The 17,107-nt window shown below is 44.3% G+C and overlaps 5 protein-coding genes across 5 annotated transcripts; all 5 read left to right on the top strand.

Annotated features, from left to right (window-relative positions):
* Nucleotides 1-1,518: 1,518 nt before the first annotated feature.
* Nucleotides 1,519-2,445, top strand: LOC128715703 (brachyurin-like). The gene has a single exon (XM_053810615.1). It carries the CDS (start codon nt 1,540-1,542, stop codon nt 2,443-2,445), a length of 906 nt encoding a protein of 301 aa, XP_053666590.1. The 5' UTR covers nt 1,519-1,539.
* Nucleotides 2,446-5,056: 2,611 nt separating this feature from the next.
* Nucleotides 5,057-5,983, top strand: LOC128715601 (brachyurin-like). The gene has a single exon (XM_053810510.1). The coding sequence runs from the start codon at nt 5,078-5,080 to the stop codon at nt 5,981-5,983; it is 906 nt and encodes a 301-aa protein (XP_053666485.1). The 5' UTR covers nt 5,057-5,077.
* Nucleotides 5,984-8,594: 2,611 nt separating this feature from the next.
* LOC128714218 (brachyurin-like) lies at nt 8,595-9,521 on the top strand. The gene has a single exon (XM_053809094.1). The coding sequence runs from the start codon at nt 8,616-8,618 to the stop codon at nt 9,519-9,521; it is 906 nt and encodes a 301-aa protein (XP_053665069.1). The 5' UTR covers nt 8,595-8,615.
* A 2,611-nt stretch (nt 9,522-12,132) lies between these two features.
* LOC128714666 (brachyurin-like) lies at nt 12,133-13,056 on the top strand. Its single transcript, XM_053809541.1, has one exon. It carries the CDS (start codon nt 12,154-12,156, stop codon nt 13,054-13,056), a length of 903 nt encoding a protein of 300 aa, XP_053665516.1. The 5' UTR covers nt 12,133-12,153.
* Nucleotides 13,057-13,790: 734 nt separating this feature from the next.
* On the top strand, nt 13,791-16,037 carry LOC128711341 (probable medium-chain specific acyl-CoA dehydrogenase, mitochondrial). The gene is made up of 4 exons (XM_053806210.1): nt 13,791-13,805; nt 14,646-14,904; nt 14,977-15,077; nt 15,153-16,037. Exons 1-4 carry the CDS (start codon nt 13,791-13,793, stop codon nt 16,035-16,037), a joined length of 1,260 nt encoding a protein of 419 aa, XP_053662185.1.
* Nucleotides 16,038-17,107: the final 1,070 nt, after the last annotated feature.

Raw genomic sequence — 17,107 nt, 5'->3', positions numbered from 1 at the left:
TGACGAAAGCAAAGCATGCGTCAAGAGCTATCCAATAGAGTTATATTAGGGTGATTTAACATAATCTCAATAATCCTTTGTATAACAGTTTTAAAATAATGTTCATGTGTGCTTAGTATGTTTAGTTGCAAATTCGTTCGCCTGGTAAGGTGATGTTTCTAATGCAAGTTTTCTGCATAGTTTTTTTACGTTGCAATCCATGTATTTAGACTATAAAATTGATAGGCTTCACAGATTCCAACTGTGACTTCACTCCTACAACTGAAAAGGAGCGAGATTCATTTTAAAACCTGAGTTAATCCGAACACGAGTCTAGTTTTTCACTGAGTTGCAACTGAATAAGCATTTGTCCCAAAGGTAACTCCGCACATTAGGCCGTACCGATTATTCGTGCCCATGGTCTATCATTATCTTAAACAATAAAAATTAATACATTTAGAAACATATGAATCCTGTTGGTGTTGACATCTTAATCATCTTAATCTGCAAAAACTGAACGTACAAAGCTGCAGTATCTGTTACACTTGGAAAACGTTTATGCGACATACGGCAGGTTCGCAGTTGTATTATCGTGCCAGAGCCAGAATAAACCATGAAACGAACATAAATTAAAAACTTTCAAAAACCCTACTCAATAACGCTACGCTAATATTTATTACAAAGTGACGATGTGTCTGTTATCCGTGATATCCGATTATCCGTCAACCGTCTAGTCCAGATGAGCACTGGAGCTGCCTACCTAGCTGACACATCTCATTGTCACATTGTAACATTTCACTGAAAAAACGATACTAACTGTTATGTACGCAAATGGTTAGCGTTTAAAAATAGCCGTAGCCGTTTTTTTCACAAATGGCATACACAAGTAATAAATATTAAAACAACACAGATGAAATGCGTGCGCGAGCGGTACGATCGAGTGTCCCCTCCGAATGATCGTCAAACCGGGGAACTCATTTACCGATAACAGCGGGTTATCGGTGAGTGCCTTGCGCTCAGCTTCAGGTGTTCACAACGCAACACTAACGCTTAAAAACAGTTTAATTCTCGCTAATATGTCTGATTCTCACCATTGCACTGTGTATATCTTACTAATAACAGCACAAACCAACATAGAACGAGCCATCGTTTTTCCTGAAACTGATATGCCAATTCCTTATCAACACTTAGTGCTACACCATTTGAACATCTTTGCGTTTACCTGAATTGTATTGAGCTTCATAAATCGGTCATTAAAATCGGTCTGAAAAACAGCTCAGACACACTTATTGTTCCTTTCAAACGCTGCAAAAACATATCAATAGCTCGGTATCAATTCCTGGAATTAGTGGCTAGGATTTCTACGCGTTATCAAAAAATTTAGCGTACACTTAGTTCGTACCGCGCTCTGGCCCATTAAGGATTTACCAAAACGACTGAGATTTTGCAATATGTCGAGAGATAAACAGCGTAAAGATTACTTATCAACCGTCGCATTTCGTCGAGACCTATAAAAGGGAAGCTTTTGCATCGATACGGTCACTCAGTGTCGTGTTCAGGATGAAAACCTTCGTGCTTCTTGTTGCGCTGTTCGCCGTCGCTAGCGCCGAATGGATCGATATCGATTGGTCCAAGGTGCGCCCGATCGAGGAATTCGATCACTACTGGGAACGTCTGCCAGCTGAAATGCAGATCTACCGCAAAATGCTACCTACCCAACGTATCGTCAATGGACAGGAGGCTACACCCGGTCAGTTCCCGTACCAGATTGCCTTGTTGAGCACCTTCCCCACCGGAACCGGACTGTGCGGAGGTTCCGTACTTACCAACAACTTCATCCTGTCCGCTGCCCATTGTGTCATCTCCAGTGGTACGACTCTAGCTTCCGGTGGTACTGCCATTATCGGTGCTCATGATCGCACCATTCAGGAACCGTCCCAGCAGCGCATTGCGTTTACGGCCGCCGGTATCATTCCTCATCCGGGTTATACCTCAACCAACCTCCGCAATGATATTGCCGTCGTACGCCTGAACTCTCCGATCGTTTATACCAATCGCATCCAGCCTACTCGTCTTCCAGGACGCTCGGATACTCGTCAGTTCGGAGGCATGATAGGAACCGTATCCGGATTCGGACGTACCACGGATACTGGTTCGACTTCGCCGGTTATTAGATATACCAGCAACCCGGTCATGACCAATGCTGATTGTAACGTACATTGGAGCACTACCCAGGTTCAGGCGCAGAATGTATGCCAGACCACAGACGGTGGTCGTTCATCGTGCAACGGTGACTCCGGTGGCCCACTAACCGTTCAGGATGGTGGAAGAAGTCTTCAGATTGGTCTAGTGTCGTTCGGATCTGCTGCTTCTGGCTGCTCGGGCCCAATGCCAAAGGTGTTCGTTCGTGTTTCGTTCTTCCTAGACTGGATCCAGGCCAACTCTGACTTCGTTGCTGCTCCTTAAAATGTTCAAAACATAACCTTACTTTTTGGTAATAAAAGTTAGTTAACCATATCAAAGAGCAAATACCCTATATGTTTAGCATCATTTCTTCAGTACTATTTAAGTTAAGAGTTTCTCTTCACTTTTCAGGGTTAAGTTGCAATTTGTGATAGGTAAAATCAATTTTTCCTTAGTCAGATTAAACCAACTGCGGCACATTCCAGAATCACCTCCGGAGTCGACACAAGAGTCGATAATAACAGCACAAACCTGCAGAGAACGACCTATTATTTTTCATGGACCTGATATGCCAATTCCTTTTCCGCTAACGACAGTTAATAGTAACGACTTTCTATTTATTTGAAAAGTTTTAAGATTGGTAGCGCTCATGAAATCTGATTAAGATTAAGATTTTAGGCGTTATCCAAGCGTACGCTGAGTTCGTACCGCGCTCTTGCCCAACAAGAATTAACAAAATAAGCTGAAATTTTGCAATATGCCGAGTAATAAACAGCGCAAAGATTGCTTATCAACCATTGCATTTCGTCGGGATCTTTAAAAGGCAAGCTTTTGCATCGATGCGGTAACTCAGTGTCGTGTTCAGGATGAAAACCTTCGTGTTTTTCGCGCTCGATCGAGTTATTTGATCGTTATTGGGCTCGTTTACTGTACTTTAGCCCTATTCAGTAAACGTTATCTACTAATATTCATTACAAAGTGAATATGTGTCTGTTATCCGTGCTATCCGATTATCCGTCAACGGTCTAGTCCAGATGAGCGCGGGTCAGCGTTCCACTGTACTTCCTGCTAGGAACCTTTGCATAACCCAACTAATGTGTCTTTCCCAAGTTACATTCGCTGGTCGACGGTATTATGCATGCTGCCAAACGTTTTATATGCGAGTTGTCAGTGTTGTATTTGCTTGTTCTTGTCTTAATAATCTGCACTACTAAATAAAACAAAACTTTTAAATCGAAACAATATCTGCCAAACGTTTGAGATTGTTATTCTTTTAAAAGAATCCCTAAAATTTGCCATATATCGATATGCTTAGTGTATATTCCCCATCTAGCAGATACATCTTTTTGTGTTGTTAACATAGAGGTAGTTTTATTCGCTAAAATTAACAATACTTACTTACTTACTTACCTATCCGGCGCTACAACCGCTTCGTAGTCTTGGCCTGCTGCAGGAGTCCTCTAAACCGCTCACGGTCGAACGCCTTCATCTGTCAACCCATTATCCCGGCCTTTCTGGCAGACGCATCAACGCCATCACTCCATCTCAATTTGGGCCTACCATGCCTCCTCTGTCTATGTGGCCGATCAAAAACGATCTTTACGGGCTGAGTCGTCCGGTGTCATTCTAATGACGTGATCTCTGCCTCTTCTGCCTCTCGAACGCGGCTAAGAGGGTTTCGCCAGTTTTGGATAAAGTCCATGACTCAGAGGCGTATGTGAGTCCTGGAACTATATAGGTTCTATATAGTCCCAGCTTCGATCGGCGTGACAGATGTTTTTAGTGGAGAAGTTTCCTCAGACTGTGGTATGACCGGATGGCAGCCAGCACCTTAACGCGTATTTCAACATCAATGTTATTGTCGGTGCTGTCTTTTGACCCAAGATAGGTGAAATTTTGGACGGCTTCGAAAGAGTGCTCACCTTTTTGTACGTCGCCCTTGCGTAAGTTAGTATGTGTTAGCAGGACCGCTGGTGGTGCCACCATCTACTTGGTTCTTGCCTTGTTAATCTCCAACCTGAGGATTTGTGCCACCTGCTCAATACTTTGGTAAGCATCCGCTACGTAGAAGAGCCGTAAACCAATGATGTCTATGTCATCAGCGTATGCCAGGACTTATAGAACCTGGACCCCGAAGTTTCCACCTCCGAGTCGCGGATGGTCCCTGTCTAAAATCAACAATACAATTATCCATTAAAACTTGAACAAATAAAATAGAGGACATCTATACGTCCGTTCCTCACGCTGGTCGGGAGCAGAGAGCGAGAGTTTAGCAACTCTGCCTTTGACGCCGAATGTCCAAAGGGAGTACTTGACGTTTACGCCTAGCCCAGTTGAAGCGAAGCACAGAGTGCTCCCAACACATCTGATTGTAGCATTGCATCATTTAACTGAAAAACGATACTAACGCTAAAAACAGTTTAATTTTCGCTAATATGTCTGATTCTCACCTTTGCACTGCGTATATCTTTTTAGTAATAGCACAAACCAACATTGAACGAGCCATCGTTTTTCCTGAAACTGATATGCCAATTCCTTATCAACACTTAGTGCTACACCATCTGAGCATCTTTGCGTTTACCTGAATTGTATTGAGCTTCATAAATCGGTCATTAAATCTGAAAAACAGCTCAGACACACTTATTGTTCCTTTCAAACGCTGCAAAAACATTTCAATAGCTCGGTATCAATTCCTGGAATTAGTGGCTAGGATTTCTACGCGTTATCAAAAAATTTAGCGTACACTTAGTTCGTACCGCGCTCTGGCCCATTAAGGATTTACCAAAACGACTGAGATTTTGCAATATGTCGAGAGATAAACAGCGTAAAGATTACTTATCAACCGTCGCATTTCGTCGAGACCTATAAAAGGGAAGCTTTTGCATAGATACGGTCACTCAGTGTCGTGGTCAGGATGAAAACCTTCGTGCTTCTTGTTGCGCTGTTCGCCGTCGCTAGCGCCGAATGGATCGATATCGATTGGTCCAAGGTGCGCCCGATCGAGGAATTCGATCACTACTGGGAACGTCTGCCACCTGAAATGCAGATCTACCGCAAGATGCTACCTACCCAACGTATCGTCAATGGACAGGAGGCTACACCCGGTCAGTTCCCGTACCAGATTGCCTTGTTGAGCACCTTCCCCACCGGAACCGGACTGTGCGGAGGTTCCGTACTTACCAACAACTTCATCCTGTCCGCTGCCCATTGTGTCATCTCCAGTGGTACGACTCTAGCTTCCGGTGGTACTGCCATTATCGGTGCTCATGATCGCACCATTCAGGAACCGTCCCAGCAGCGCATTGCGTTTACGGCCGCCGGTATCATTCCTCATCCGGGTTATACCTCAACCAACCTCCGCAATGATATTGCCGTCGTACGCCTGAACTCTCCGATCGTTTATACCAATCGCATCCAGCCTACTCGTCTTCCAGGACGCTCGGATACTCGTCAGTTCGGAGGCATGATAGGAACCGTATCCGGATTCGGACGTACCACGGATACTGGTTCGACTTCGCCGGTTATTAGATATACCAGCAACCCGGTCATGACCAATGCTGATTGTAACGTACATTGGAGCACTACCCAGGTTCAGGCGCAGAATGTATGCCAGACCACAGACGGTGGTCGTTCATCGTGCAACGGTGACTCCGGTGGCCCACTAACCGTTCAGGATGGTGGAAGAAGTCTTCAGATTGGTCTAGTGTCGTTCGGATCTGCTGCTTCTGGCTGCTCGGGCCCAATGCCAAAGGTGTTCGTTCGTGTTTCGTTCTTCCTAGACTGGATCCAGGCCAACTCTGACTTCGTTGCTGCTCCTTAAAATGTTCAAAACATAACCTTACTTTTTGGTAATAAAAGTTAGTTAACCATATCAAAGAGCAAATACCCTATATGTTTAGCATCATTTCTTCAGTACTATTTAAGTTAAGAGTTTCTCTTCACTTTTCAGGGTTAAGTTGCAATTTGTGATAGGTAAAATCAATTTTTCCTTAGTCGGATTAAACCAACTGCGGCACATTCCAGAATCACCTCCGGAGTCGACACAAGAGTCGATAATAACAGCACAAACCTGCAGAGAACGACCTATTATTTTTCATGGACCTGATATGCCAATTCCTTTTCCGCTAACGACAGTTAATAGTAACGACTTTCTATTTATTTGAAAAGTTTTAAGATTGGTAGCGCTCATGAAATCTGATTAAGATTAAGATTTTAGGCGTTATCCAAGCGTACGCTGAGTTCGTACCGCGCTCTTGCCCAACAAGAATTAACAAAATAAGCTGAAATTTTGCAATATGCCGAGTAATAAACAGCGCAAAGATTGCTTATCAACCATTGCATTTCGTCGGGATCTTTAAAAGGCAAGCTTTTGCATCGATGCGGTAACTCAGTGTCGTGTTCAGGATGAAAACCTTCGTGTTTTTCGCGCTCGATCGAGTTATTTGATCGTTATTGGGCTCGTTTACTGTACTTTAGCCCTATTCAGTAAACGTTATCTACTAATATTCATTACAAAGTGAATATGTGTCTGTTATCCGTGCTATCCGATTATCCGTCAACGGTCTAGTCCAGATGAGCGCGGGTCAGCGTTCCACTGTACTTCCTGCTAGGAACCTTTGCATAACCCAACTAATGTGTCTTTCCCAAGTTACATTCGCTGGTCGACGGTATTATGCATGCTGCCAAACGTTTTATATGCGAGTTGTCAGTGTTGTATTTGCTTGTTCTTGTCTTAATAATCTGCACTACTAAATAAAACAAAACTTTTAAATCGAAACAATATCTGCCAAACGTTTGAGATTGTTATTCTTTTAAAAGAATCCCTAAAATTTGCCATATATCGATATGCTTAGTGTATATTCCCCATCTAGCAGATACATCTTTTTGTGTTGTTAACATAGAGGTAGTTTTATTCGCTAAAATTAACAATACTTACTTACTTACTTACCTATCCGGCGCTACAACCGCTTCGTAGTCTTGGCCTGCTGCAGGAGTCCTCTAAACCGCTCACGGTCGAACGCCTTCATCTGTCAACCCATTATCCCGGCCTTTCCGGCAGACGCATCAACGCCATCACTCCATCTCAATTTGGGCCTACCATGCCTCCTCTGTCTATGTGGCCGATCAAAAACGATCTTTACGGGCTGAGTCGTCCGGTGTCATTCTAATGACGTGATCTCTGCCTCTTCTGCCTCTCGAACGCGGCTAAGAGGGTTTCGCCAGTTTTGGATAAAGTCCATGACTCAGAGGCGTATGTGAGTCCTGGAACTATATAGGTTCTATATAGTCCCAGCTTCGATCGGCGTGACAGATGTTTTTAGTGGAGAAGTTTCCTCAGACTGTGGTATGACCGGATGGCAGCCAGCACCTTAACGCGTATTTCAACATCAATGTTATTGTCGGTGCTGTCTTTTGACCCAAGATAGGTGAAATTTTGGACGGCTTCGAAAGAGTGCTCACCTTTTTGTACGTCGCCCTTGCGTAAGTTAGTATGTGTTAGCAGGACCGCTGGTGGTGCCACCATCTACTTGGTTCTTGCCTTGTTAATCTCCAACCTGAGGATTTGTGCCACCTGCTCAATACTTTGGTAAGCATCCGCTACGTAGAAGAGCCGTAAACCAATGATGTCTATGTCATCAGCGTATGCCAGGACTTATAGAACCTGGACCCCGAAGTTTCCACCTCCGAGTCGCGGATGGTCCCTGTCTAAAATCAACAATACAATTATCCATTAAAACTTGAACAAATAAAATAGAGGACATCTATACGTCCGTTCCTCACGCTGGTCGGGAGCAGAGAGCGAGAGTTTAGCAACTCTGCCTTTGACGCCGAATGTCCAAAGGGAGTACTTGACGTTTACGCCTAGCCCAGTTGAAGCGAAGCACAGAGTGCTCCCAACACATCTGATTGTAGCATTGCATCATTTAACTGAAAAACGATACTAACGCTAAAAACAGTTTAATTTTCGCTAATATGTCTGATTCTCACCTTTGCACTGCGTATATCTTTTTAGTAATAGCACAAACCAACATTGAACGAGCCATCGTTTTTCCTGAAACTGATATGCCAATTCCTTATCAACACTTAGTGCTACACCATCTGAGCATCTTTGCGTTTACCTGAATTGTATTGAGCTTCATAAATCGGTCATTAAATCTGAAAAACAGCTCAGACACACTTATTGTTCCTTTCAAACGCTGCAAAAACATTTCAATAGCTCGGTATCAATTCCTGGAATTAGTGGCTAGGATTTCTACGCGTTATCAAAAAATTTAGCGTACACTTAGTTCGTACCGCGCTCTGGCCCATTAAGGATTTACCAAAACGACTGAGATTTTGCAATATGTCGAGAGATAAACAGCGTAAAGATTACTTATCAACCGTCGCATTTCGTCGAGACCTATAAAAGGGAAGCTTTTGCATAGATACGGTCACTCAGTGTCGTGGTCAGGATGAAAACCTTCGTGCTTCTTGTTGCGCTGTTCGCCGTCGCTAGCGCCGAATGGATCGATATCGATTGGTCCAAGGTGCGCCCGATCGAGGAATTCGATCACTACTGGGAACGTCTGCCACCTGAAATGCAGATCTACCGCAAGATGCTACCTACCCAACGTATCGTCAATGGACAGGAGGCTACACCCGGTCAGTTCCCGTACCAGATTGCCTTGTTGAGCACCTTCCCCACCGGAACCGGACTGTGCGGAGGTTCCGTACTTACCAACAACTTCATCCTGTCCGCTGCCCATTGTGTCATCTCCAGTGGTACGACTCTAGCTTCCGGTGGTACTGCCATTATCGGTGCTCATGATCGCACCATTCAGGAACCGTCCCAGCAGCGCATTGCGTTTACGGCCGCCGGTATCATTCCTCATCCGGGTTATACCTCAACCAACCTCCGCAATGATATTGCCGTCGTACGCCTGAACTCTCCGATCGTTTATACCAATCGCATCCAGCCTACTCGTCTTCCAGGACGCTCGGATACTCGTCAGTTCGGAGGCATGATAGGAACCGTATCCGGATTCGGACGTACCACGGATACTGGTTCGACTTCGCCGGTTATTAGATATACCAGCAACCCGGTCATGACCAATGCTGATTGTAACGTACATTGGAGCACTACCCAGGTTCAGGCGCAGAATGTATGCCAGACCACAGACGGTGGTCGTTCATCGTGCAACGGTGACTCCGGTGGCCCACTAACCGTTCAGGATGGTGGAAGAAGTCTTCAGATTGGTCTAGTGTCGTTCGGATCTGCTGCTTCTGGCTGCTCGGGCCCAATGCCAAAGGTGTTCGTTCGTGTTTCGTTCTTCCTAGACTGGATCCAGGCCAACTCTGACTTCGTTGCTGCTCCTTAAAATGTTCAAAACATAACCTTACTTTTTGGTAATAAAAGTTAGTTAACCATATCAAAGAGCAAATACCCTATATGTTTAGCATCATTTCTTCAGTACTATTTAAGTTAAGAGTTTCTCTTCACTTTTCAGGTTTAAGTTGCAATTTGTGATAGGTAAAATCAATTTTTCCTTAGTCGGATTAAACCAACTGCGGCACATTCCAGAATCACCTCCGGAGTCGACACAAGAGTCGATAATAACAGCACAAACCTGCAGAGAACGACCTATTATTTTTCATGGACCTGATATGCCAATTCCTTTTCCGCTAACGACAGTTAATAGTAACGACTTTCTATTTATTTGAAAAGTTTTAAGATTGGTAGCGCTCATGAAATCTGATTAAGATTAAGATTTTAGGCGTTATCCAAGCGTACGCTGAGTTCGTACCGCGCTCTTGCCCAACAAGAATTAACAAAATAAGCTGAAATTTTGCAATATGCCGAGTAATAAACAGCGCAAAGATTGCTTATCAACCATTGCATTTCGTCGGGATCTTTAAAAGGCAAGCTTTTGCATCGATGCGGTAACTCAGTGTCGTGTTCAGGATGAAAACCTTCGTGTTTTTCGCGCTCGATCGAGTTATTTGATCGTTATTGGGCTCGTTTACTGTACTTTAGCCCTATTCAGTAAACGTTATCTACTAATATTCATTACAAAGTGAATATGTGTCTGTTATCCGTGCTATCCGATTATCCGTCAACGGTCTAGTCCAGATGAGCGCGGGTCAGCGTTCCACTGTACTTCCTGCTAGGAACCTTTGCATAACCCAACTAATGTGTCTTTCCCAAGTTACATTCGCTGGTCGACGGTATTATGCATGCTGCCAAACGTTTTATATGCGAGTTGTCAGTGTTGTATTTGCTTGTTCTTGTCTTAATAATCTGCACTACTAAATAAAACAAAACTTTTAAATCGAAACAATATCTGCCAAACGTTTGAGATTGTTATTCTTTTAAAAGAATCCCTAAAATTTGCCATATATCGATATGCTTAGTGTATATTCCCCATCTAGCAGATACATCTTTTTGTGTTGTTAACATAGAGGTAGTTTTATTCGCTAAAATTAACAATACTTACTTACTTACTTACCTATCCGGCGCTACAACCGCTTCGTAGTCTTGGCCTGCTGCAGGAGTCCTCTAAACCGCTCACGGTCGAACGCCTTCATCTGTCAACCCATTATCCCGGCCTTTCTGGCAGACGCATCAACGCCATCACTCCATCTCAATTTGGGCCTACCATGCCTCCTCTGTCTATGTGGCCGATCAAAAACGATCTTTACGGGCTGAGTCGTCCGGTGTCATTCTAATGACGTGATCTCTGCCTCTTCTGCCTCTCGAACGCGGCTAAGAGGGTTTCGCCAGTTTTGGATAAAGTCCATGACTCAGAGGCGTATGTGAGTCCTGGAACTATATAGGTTCTATATAGTCCCAGCTTCGATCGGCGTGACAGATGTTTTTAGTGGAGAAGTTTCCTCAGACTGTGGTATGACCGGATGGCAGCCAGCACCTTAACGCGTATTTCAACATCAATGTTATTGTCGGTGCTGTCTTTTGACCCAAGATAGGTGAAATTTTGGACGGCTTCGAAAGAGTGCTCACCTTTTTGTACGTCGCCCTTGCGTAAGTTAGTATGTGTTAGCAGGACCGCTGGTGGTGCCACCATCTACTTGGTTCTTGCCTTGTTAATCTCCAACCTGAGGATTTGTGCCACCTGCTCAATACTTTGGTAAGCATCCGCTACGTAGAAGAGCCGTAAACCAATGATGTCTATGTCATCAGCGTATGCCAGGACTTATAGAACCTGGACCCCGAAGTTTCCACCTCCGAGTCGCGGATGGTCCCTGTCTAAAATCAACAATACAATTATCCATTAAAACTTGAACAAATAAAATAGAGGACATCTATACGTCCGTTCCTCACGCTGGTCGGGAGCAGAGAGCGAGAGTTTAGCAACTCTGCCTTTGACGCCGAATGTCCAAAGGGAGTACTTGACGTTTACGCCTAGCCCAGTTGAAGCGAAGCACAGAGTGCTCCCAACACATCTGATTGTAGCATTGCATCATTTAACTGAAAAACGATACTAACGCTAAAAACAGTTTAATTTTCGCTAATATGTCTGATTCTCACCTTTGCACTGCGTATATCTTTTTAGTAATAGCACAAACCAACATTGAACGAGCCATCGTTTTTCCTGAAACTGATATGCCAATTCCTTATCAACACTTAGTGCTACACCATCTGAGCATCTTTGCGTTTACCTGAATTGTATTGAGCTTCATAAATCGGTCATTAAATCTGAAAAACAGCTCAGACACACTTATTGTTCCTTTCAAACGCTGCAAAAACATTTCAATAGCTCGGTATCAATTCCTGGAATTAGTGGCTAGGATTTCTACGCGTTATCAAAAAATTTAGCGTACACTTAGTTCGTACCGCGCTCTGGCCCATTAAGGATTTACCAAAACGACTGAGATTTTGCAATATGTCGAGAGATAAACAGCGTAAAGATTACTTATCAACCGTCGCATTTCGTCGAGACCTATAAAAGGGAAGCTTTTGCATAGATACGGTCACTCAGTGTCGTGGTCAGGATGAAAACCTTCGTGCTTCTTGTTGCGCTGTTCGCCGTCGCTAGCGCCGAATGGATCGATATCGATTGGTCCAAGGTGCGCCCGATCGAGGAATTCGATCACTACTGGGAACGTCTGCCACCTGAAATGCAGGTCTACCGCAAGATGCTACCTACCCAACGTATCGTCAATGGACAGGAGGCTATTCCTGGGCAGTTCCCGTACCAGATTGCACTGTTGAGCACCTTCGCCGATGGAACTGGTCTGTGCGGAGGTTCCGTGCTTACCAACAACTTCATCTTGACCGCTGCCCATTGCGTCGTCTCTGGTGATACGATTCTCGCTTCGGGTGGTACTGCCATCCTCGGTGTCCATAACCGAAATATACAGGAGCCCACCCAGCAACGCATTGCTTTCTCGGCCGCCGGCATCAATGCTCACCCGGGTTATACTTTGACCAACATCCGCAATGATATCGCTATCGTACGAATGAATTCTCTGATAATTTACACCGATCGTATCCAGCCTACACGCCTACCTGGTCGCTCGGATACTCGTCAGTTCGGTGGAATGATAGGAACCGTATCTGGATTCGGACGTACCACGGACACGGGTGCAACTTCACCTGTTCTAATGTTTTACCACAACCCAGTTATGACCAATGCTGACTGTAATGCACATTGGAGCACTAACGTGGTTCAGGCCCAGAATGTGTGCGTGAACACAGACGGTGGTCGTGCATCATGTAACGGTGACTCCGGTGGCCCACTAACCGTCCAGGATGCTGGTAGAAGTCTTCAGATTGGTATTGTGTCGTTCGGAGCTGCTTCTGGTTGCTCGGGCCCAATGCCAAAGGTGTTCGCTCGTGTTACGTTCTTCATGGACTGGATCCTGGCCAACTCTGACTACGTTGCTGCTCCTTAAAATGTTCAAAACATCATATGTTGGATATTACATAATAAACCAATCGATCAATGAACAAACACCGAAAATATATCGCTTTTATTAGTATTATTCATGATTCGAGTTTCTTGTCACTTTTCAGAGTTAGGTTTTCATTAATTTTAAGTTCGAATTGTTCATCCCAGTCTTATCTTTTTATTAGGCCACCTCGAATTCGCTAATTAACTTATCCGGAGCTGTAGATGCTCCGTGGTTTTAGCCTAATGGAGTCCTCTAATCCACTATCAAACGCCATCGTCTGCTATTCCATTATGCCGACTTTTCTGGAAGACGCTTTAATTTAGATATGCGCTTCGCTAGAATAGCGTATAATAGCAACAAACCCAAGTGAACCAAAGCGTTACTGTCAAGCGTTAAGGTCCAAAGCTGAGGAATCGGGACCCACTTTTGGACAAATTTTGCGCTGTCCAAATGTGATCCCGGGCAAGGCCCAAAAGCAGCGTTTTGGTTCACTTGGGCAGTTTCGCCCCTTCAAAAATTCATTCGCATAATGAACACGTTCAGCTGGATGAACCGCAACGCACAAAATGCTGCTTGGGTAGCCGAACCCACAATCATCTGTCACAATCATCACAACCGCGGCTGTTGTGTTGTCCTGCTGGTGAAGTTATTAAATAAAAGTAATCGAAACGTTCTAGAGGTTCAACTTGCAGTTAAAAAGCTCTTCCATCCCATATTGTAGAATCACCATAACGATGGCACTGTCCCAGGTAAGCTCGTAAAGTGTGGTCAACAGTCTTGGGTTCCCGTGCTCCACGTACTAGTTTTCGCATCCACCACTTTCACGACCTTTGAACAGCGCGAGTATAGTGGTGAAATTCATACGAGTTGCGTGGACTTTGGATTGCCGCGTGCCGTCCGTACCGCCCCCCGATGTTTCTTTACGTGTCCCATCGGTCTTTCATCTCATAATCGCTAGTCATCATTGTTAGCGGTGTCTTATCGGATCCGTACCGGTCGAAGTCTGTTTACCCTTTGCTTGTAACCTGGAGGTTTGGTTAGGAAAGAAAAGAAAATCAACAAAAATCTTCCTTTTGAAAAGATTCCTACGAGGCGAACATGCTCGAAAGGCATTCGAGCTTAATTTAAACCCAGTGTAGAACGAATTGGGTGGTTGAGGGATTTTGTGTTAAGCTGCATTTTCATTGATGTGCTGAGAAATTTGATAAAAACCGGTTAAATGTAGTCTTATCTATGCGTACGGGTGTTGTAGTCTTGTGATCAAGGTACGCTTCCGTCCCTTCACAAATCACTTCTCTTCTACCTTCCACGGTAGATAACTGATGGAAATGGAAGAACTAATCGAACCGCGATAAGGAAATGTGCCACACTGTGCTGAAGCAAGCGAGTCCGCCTACTGAGTGTGCCAATTTTTGTTCCTCCATCTCATCATCCTTATGCAAAATCAAAACAAACGAGAGGGATGTTTTTGTTTACCGTTCCGAGTGAAAGCAATTTCCGCACACTTCCCGACTCCCGATCGTTGGTAGTGTCTAGCGGTGTTCTAATCAAGATTGCTAACGATGCCGTCTTTCACTTCATCATTTCAGTTTATGAAGCTAGCCGCACGTCCGGCCTGCCGTGCTCTTTCGTCGAAGGCGGCCCCAGCGCTAGACGTTTCCCCGACCGGTCCCTCCTTTGCGCTCAGCGATGAGCAGCGTGAAATTGTGGACCTAACGAAGAAGTTTGTGCGTGAGGAAATCATTCCGGTTGCAGGCCATCATGACAAGACCGGCGAGTATCCGTGGGCCATCATCAAGAAGGCATGGGAGCTCGGGTTAACCAATAGCCACATCCCGGCAGAAATTGGTAAGAGCCGTTCGCCAATTTTCTCTAAAGCTGTCGAGCAACGTAACGATTTTATTAATTCTTCCTCCACAGGTGGAACTGAAATGTCAATCGTGACTAGCTGTCTGGTTGCTGAACAGTTTGCGTACGGATGTACTGGTATCATGACCGCAATCGAAGCCAGCGGCTTGGGAGTATGTGTTTTGTGGTTCGGTCTCGTAGTATGAGCATAATTATCATTTTTGTCTTACTGTTTCACCCTTCTGTAGCAAACACCCGTCATCATTGCCGGTAACAAGGAGCAGCAGAAAAAATACCTCGGCCGTCTGCTAGAGGAACCGCTGGTGGCAGCCTACTGTGTGACAGAACCGGGCGCCGGATCCGATGTGAACGGTGTAAAAACTCGCGCCGAAAAGAAGGGCGACGAGTACATCCTGAACGGTCAGAAGATGTGGATCACGAACGGTGGTGTTGCCAACTGGTATTTCGTTCTGGCGCGCACCAATTCCGATCCCAAATGCCCCGCTTCGAAAGCGTTCACCGGTTTCATCGTCGAGCGGGACACACCCGGATTAACCCCAGGTCGCAAGGAGCAAAACATGGGCCAGCGTGCGTCGGATACGCGCGGCATCACGTTCGAGGATGTGCGCGTACCGAAGGAGAACGTGCTGATCGGTGAAGGGGCCGGTTTCAAGATTGCGATGGGTACGTTCGACAAGACGCGTCCACCGGTGGCAGCCGGTGCCGTTGGTTTGGCCCAGCGCTGTCTAGATGAGGCGCTAAAGTATTCGCTAGAGCGTAAGACCTTCGGTGTACCGATTGCCGCACACCAGGCCATTTCGTTCATGCTAGCCGATATGGCGATCGGCGTGGAGACGGCACGTCTCATTACGATGAAATCCGCCTGGGAGGTCGATCAGGGTCGCCGGAATAGTTACTACGCATCGATCGCCAAGTGTTACGCGTCGGACATCGCCAACAAGATTGCCTCCGATGCGGTGCAGGTGTTCGGTGGCAATGGGTTCAACAGCGAATACCCGGTGGAGAAGCTAATGCGCGATGCTAAGATTTACCAGATCTACGAGGGCACATCGCAGATCCAACGGTTGATCATCTCTCGCAACATGATCGAAGCTGCTAAACAGCAGGCGTAAGCATTGGTTGTACTTTCGGTTAAACTTATCCGTGGGCTCGATCCTTACATTGTCGTAAACCGTGTGCATTATTCGTTTTTATACAAAAGTTTTGTTTCTGTTAAATACTACATCACTACAAAGCTGTTAACACATAGACTGGGTGTAATAAAATTTATATTTTCTTAAGAAAACGGGTAAGGCATTTGAAATCATTAACACTACATCGTTCAGTAATGAATCTGTCCACAAAATGAGGAGTTGAGAAAAAATTTATTAAAAAGTTATGTTAATAATGAACCAATCTAAAATGGTTATTACATTTTATCTTTAACCTTATTTATAAAAACATGTTTATACCTAGAAAAGAAATATAAATGCAAGATTTATGAATTCTTAATTATGACCAACGCAACCTCACTGTTCCGAATTTGATTGAACACAGTGGTTGAACATCAAGGACAACTTTTTATTGCAGTTTTAAAGGAAAGTGTGAACTTCCTATTCAATTTAAAATTTACTCACGAGTGAATCAAATTTTGTAAGATTTCATAAATTAGAAACCATTTAAAAGGCCATTAGAAACCATATTAGTGTTTAAATGGTCCATAACAATCTTAAATCTATTTAGAAATATTTTCAGTTTTGATGTACAGTCTTTTCCCGAGTTACGCGACACTCGAGTTACGCGAATTCGAGATACGAGAATCCCCAAATTTTGACAATTCGTGTTATTTTGAACCTTTAATTGAAGTTTGTATTTGTCAAATTTCAAATTTTCACAAAAATACGTTACATTTTGATGTTAAAAACATTAATTTTGGTAAAAAATTATCTTAATTGTCAAAATAAATGTAAAAATATCAATAATTCTTGTGCTTCGTTACGTGAAGAAGAAATCGATCACTGAATACTAACTATAAACGATATTATGGAGGGAATCCGAACTACGCGAAAATTCTAATTACGCTAATTTCTCTGGCACACATTATTCGCGTAACTTGGGAAAAGACTGTGTTTGAGAAGGATGTAATTGTGTTAGAGACATAAAGGCATATTTTTATAATCCCATGTGCGTTGATATTCCCGAT

The sequence above is a fragment of the Anopheles marshallii genome, chromosome 3, assembly GCF_943734725.1.
Source record: "Anopheles marshallii chromosome 3, idAnoMarsDA_429_01, whole genome shotgun sequence".
Classification (NCBI taxonomy): domain Eukaryota; kingdom Metazoa; phylum Arthropoda; class Insecta; order Diptera; family Culicidae; genus Anopheles; species Anopheles marshallii.
This window is presented reverse-complemented; position numbering and strand designations above follow the sequence as displayed.

What these genes read in the sequence shown, in the direction of transcription:
- LOC128711341 (XM_053806210.1), top strand. An exon ending in CCACATCCCGGCAGAAATTG is followed by an intron (nt 14,905 to 14,976) that starts GTAAGAGCCGTT and finishes CTTCCTCCACAG; the next exon opens with GTGGAACTGAAATGTCAATC. An exon ending in TCGAAGCCAGCGGCTTGGGA is followed by an intron (nt 15,078 to 15,152) that starts GTATGTGTTTTG and finishes ACCCTTCTGTAG; the next exon opens with CAAACACCCGTCATCATTGC.
- LOC128715703 (XM_053810615.1), top strand. Translation starts at nt 1,540, where the DNA reads ATGAAAACCTTCGTGCTTCTTGTTGCGCTGTTCGCCGTCGCTAGCGCC.
- LOC128714218 (XM_053809094.1), top strand. Translation starts at nt 8,616, where the DNA reads ATGAAAACCTTCGTGCTTCTTGTTGCGCTGTTCGCCGTCGCTAGCGCC.
- LOC128715601 (XM_053810510.1), top strand. Translation starts at nt 5,078, where the DNA reads ATGAAAACCTTCGTGCTTCTTGTTGCGCTGTTCGCCGTCGCTAGCGCC.
- LOC128714666 (XM_053809541.1), top strand. Translation starts at nt 12,154, where the DNA reads ATGAAAACCTTCGTGCTTCTTGTTGCGCTGTTCGCCGTCGCTAGCGCC.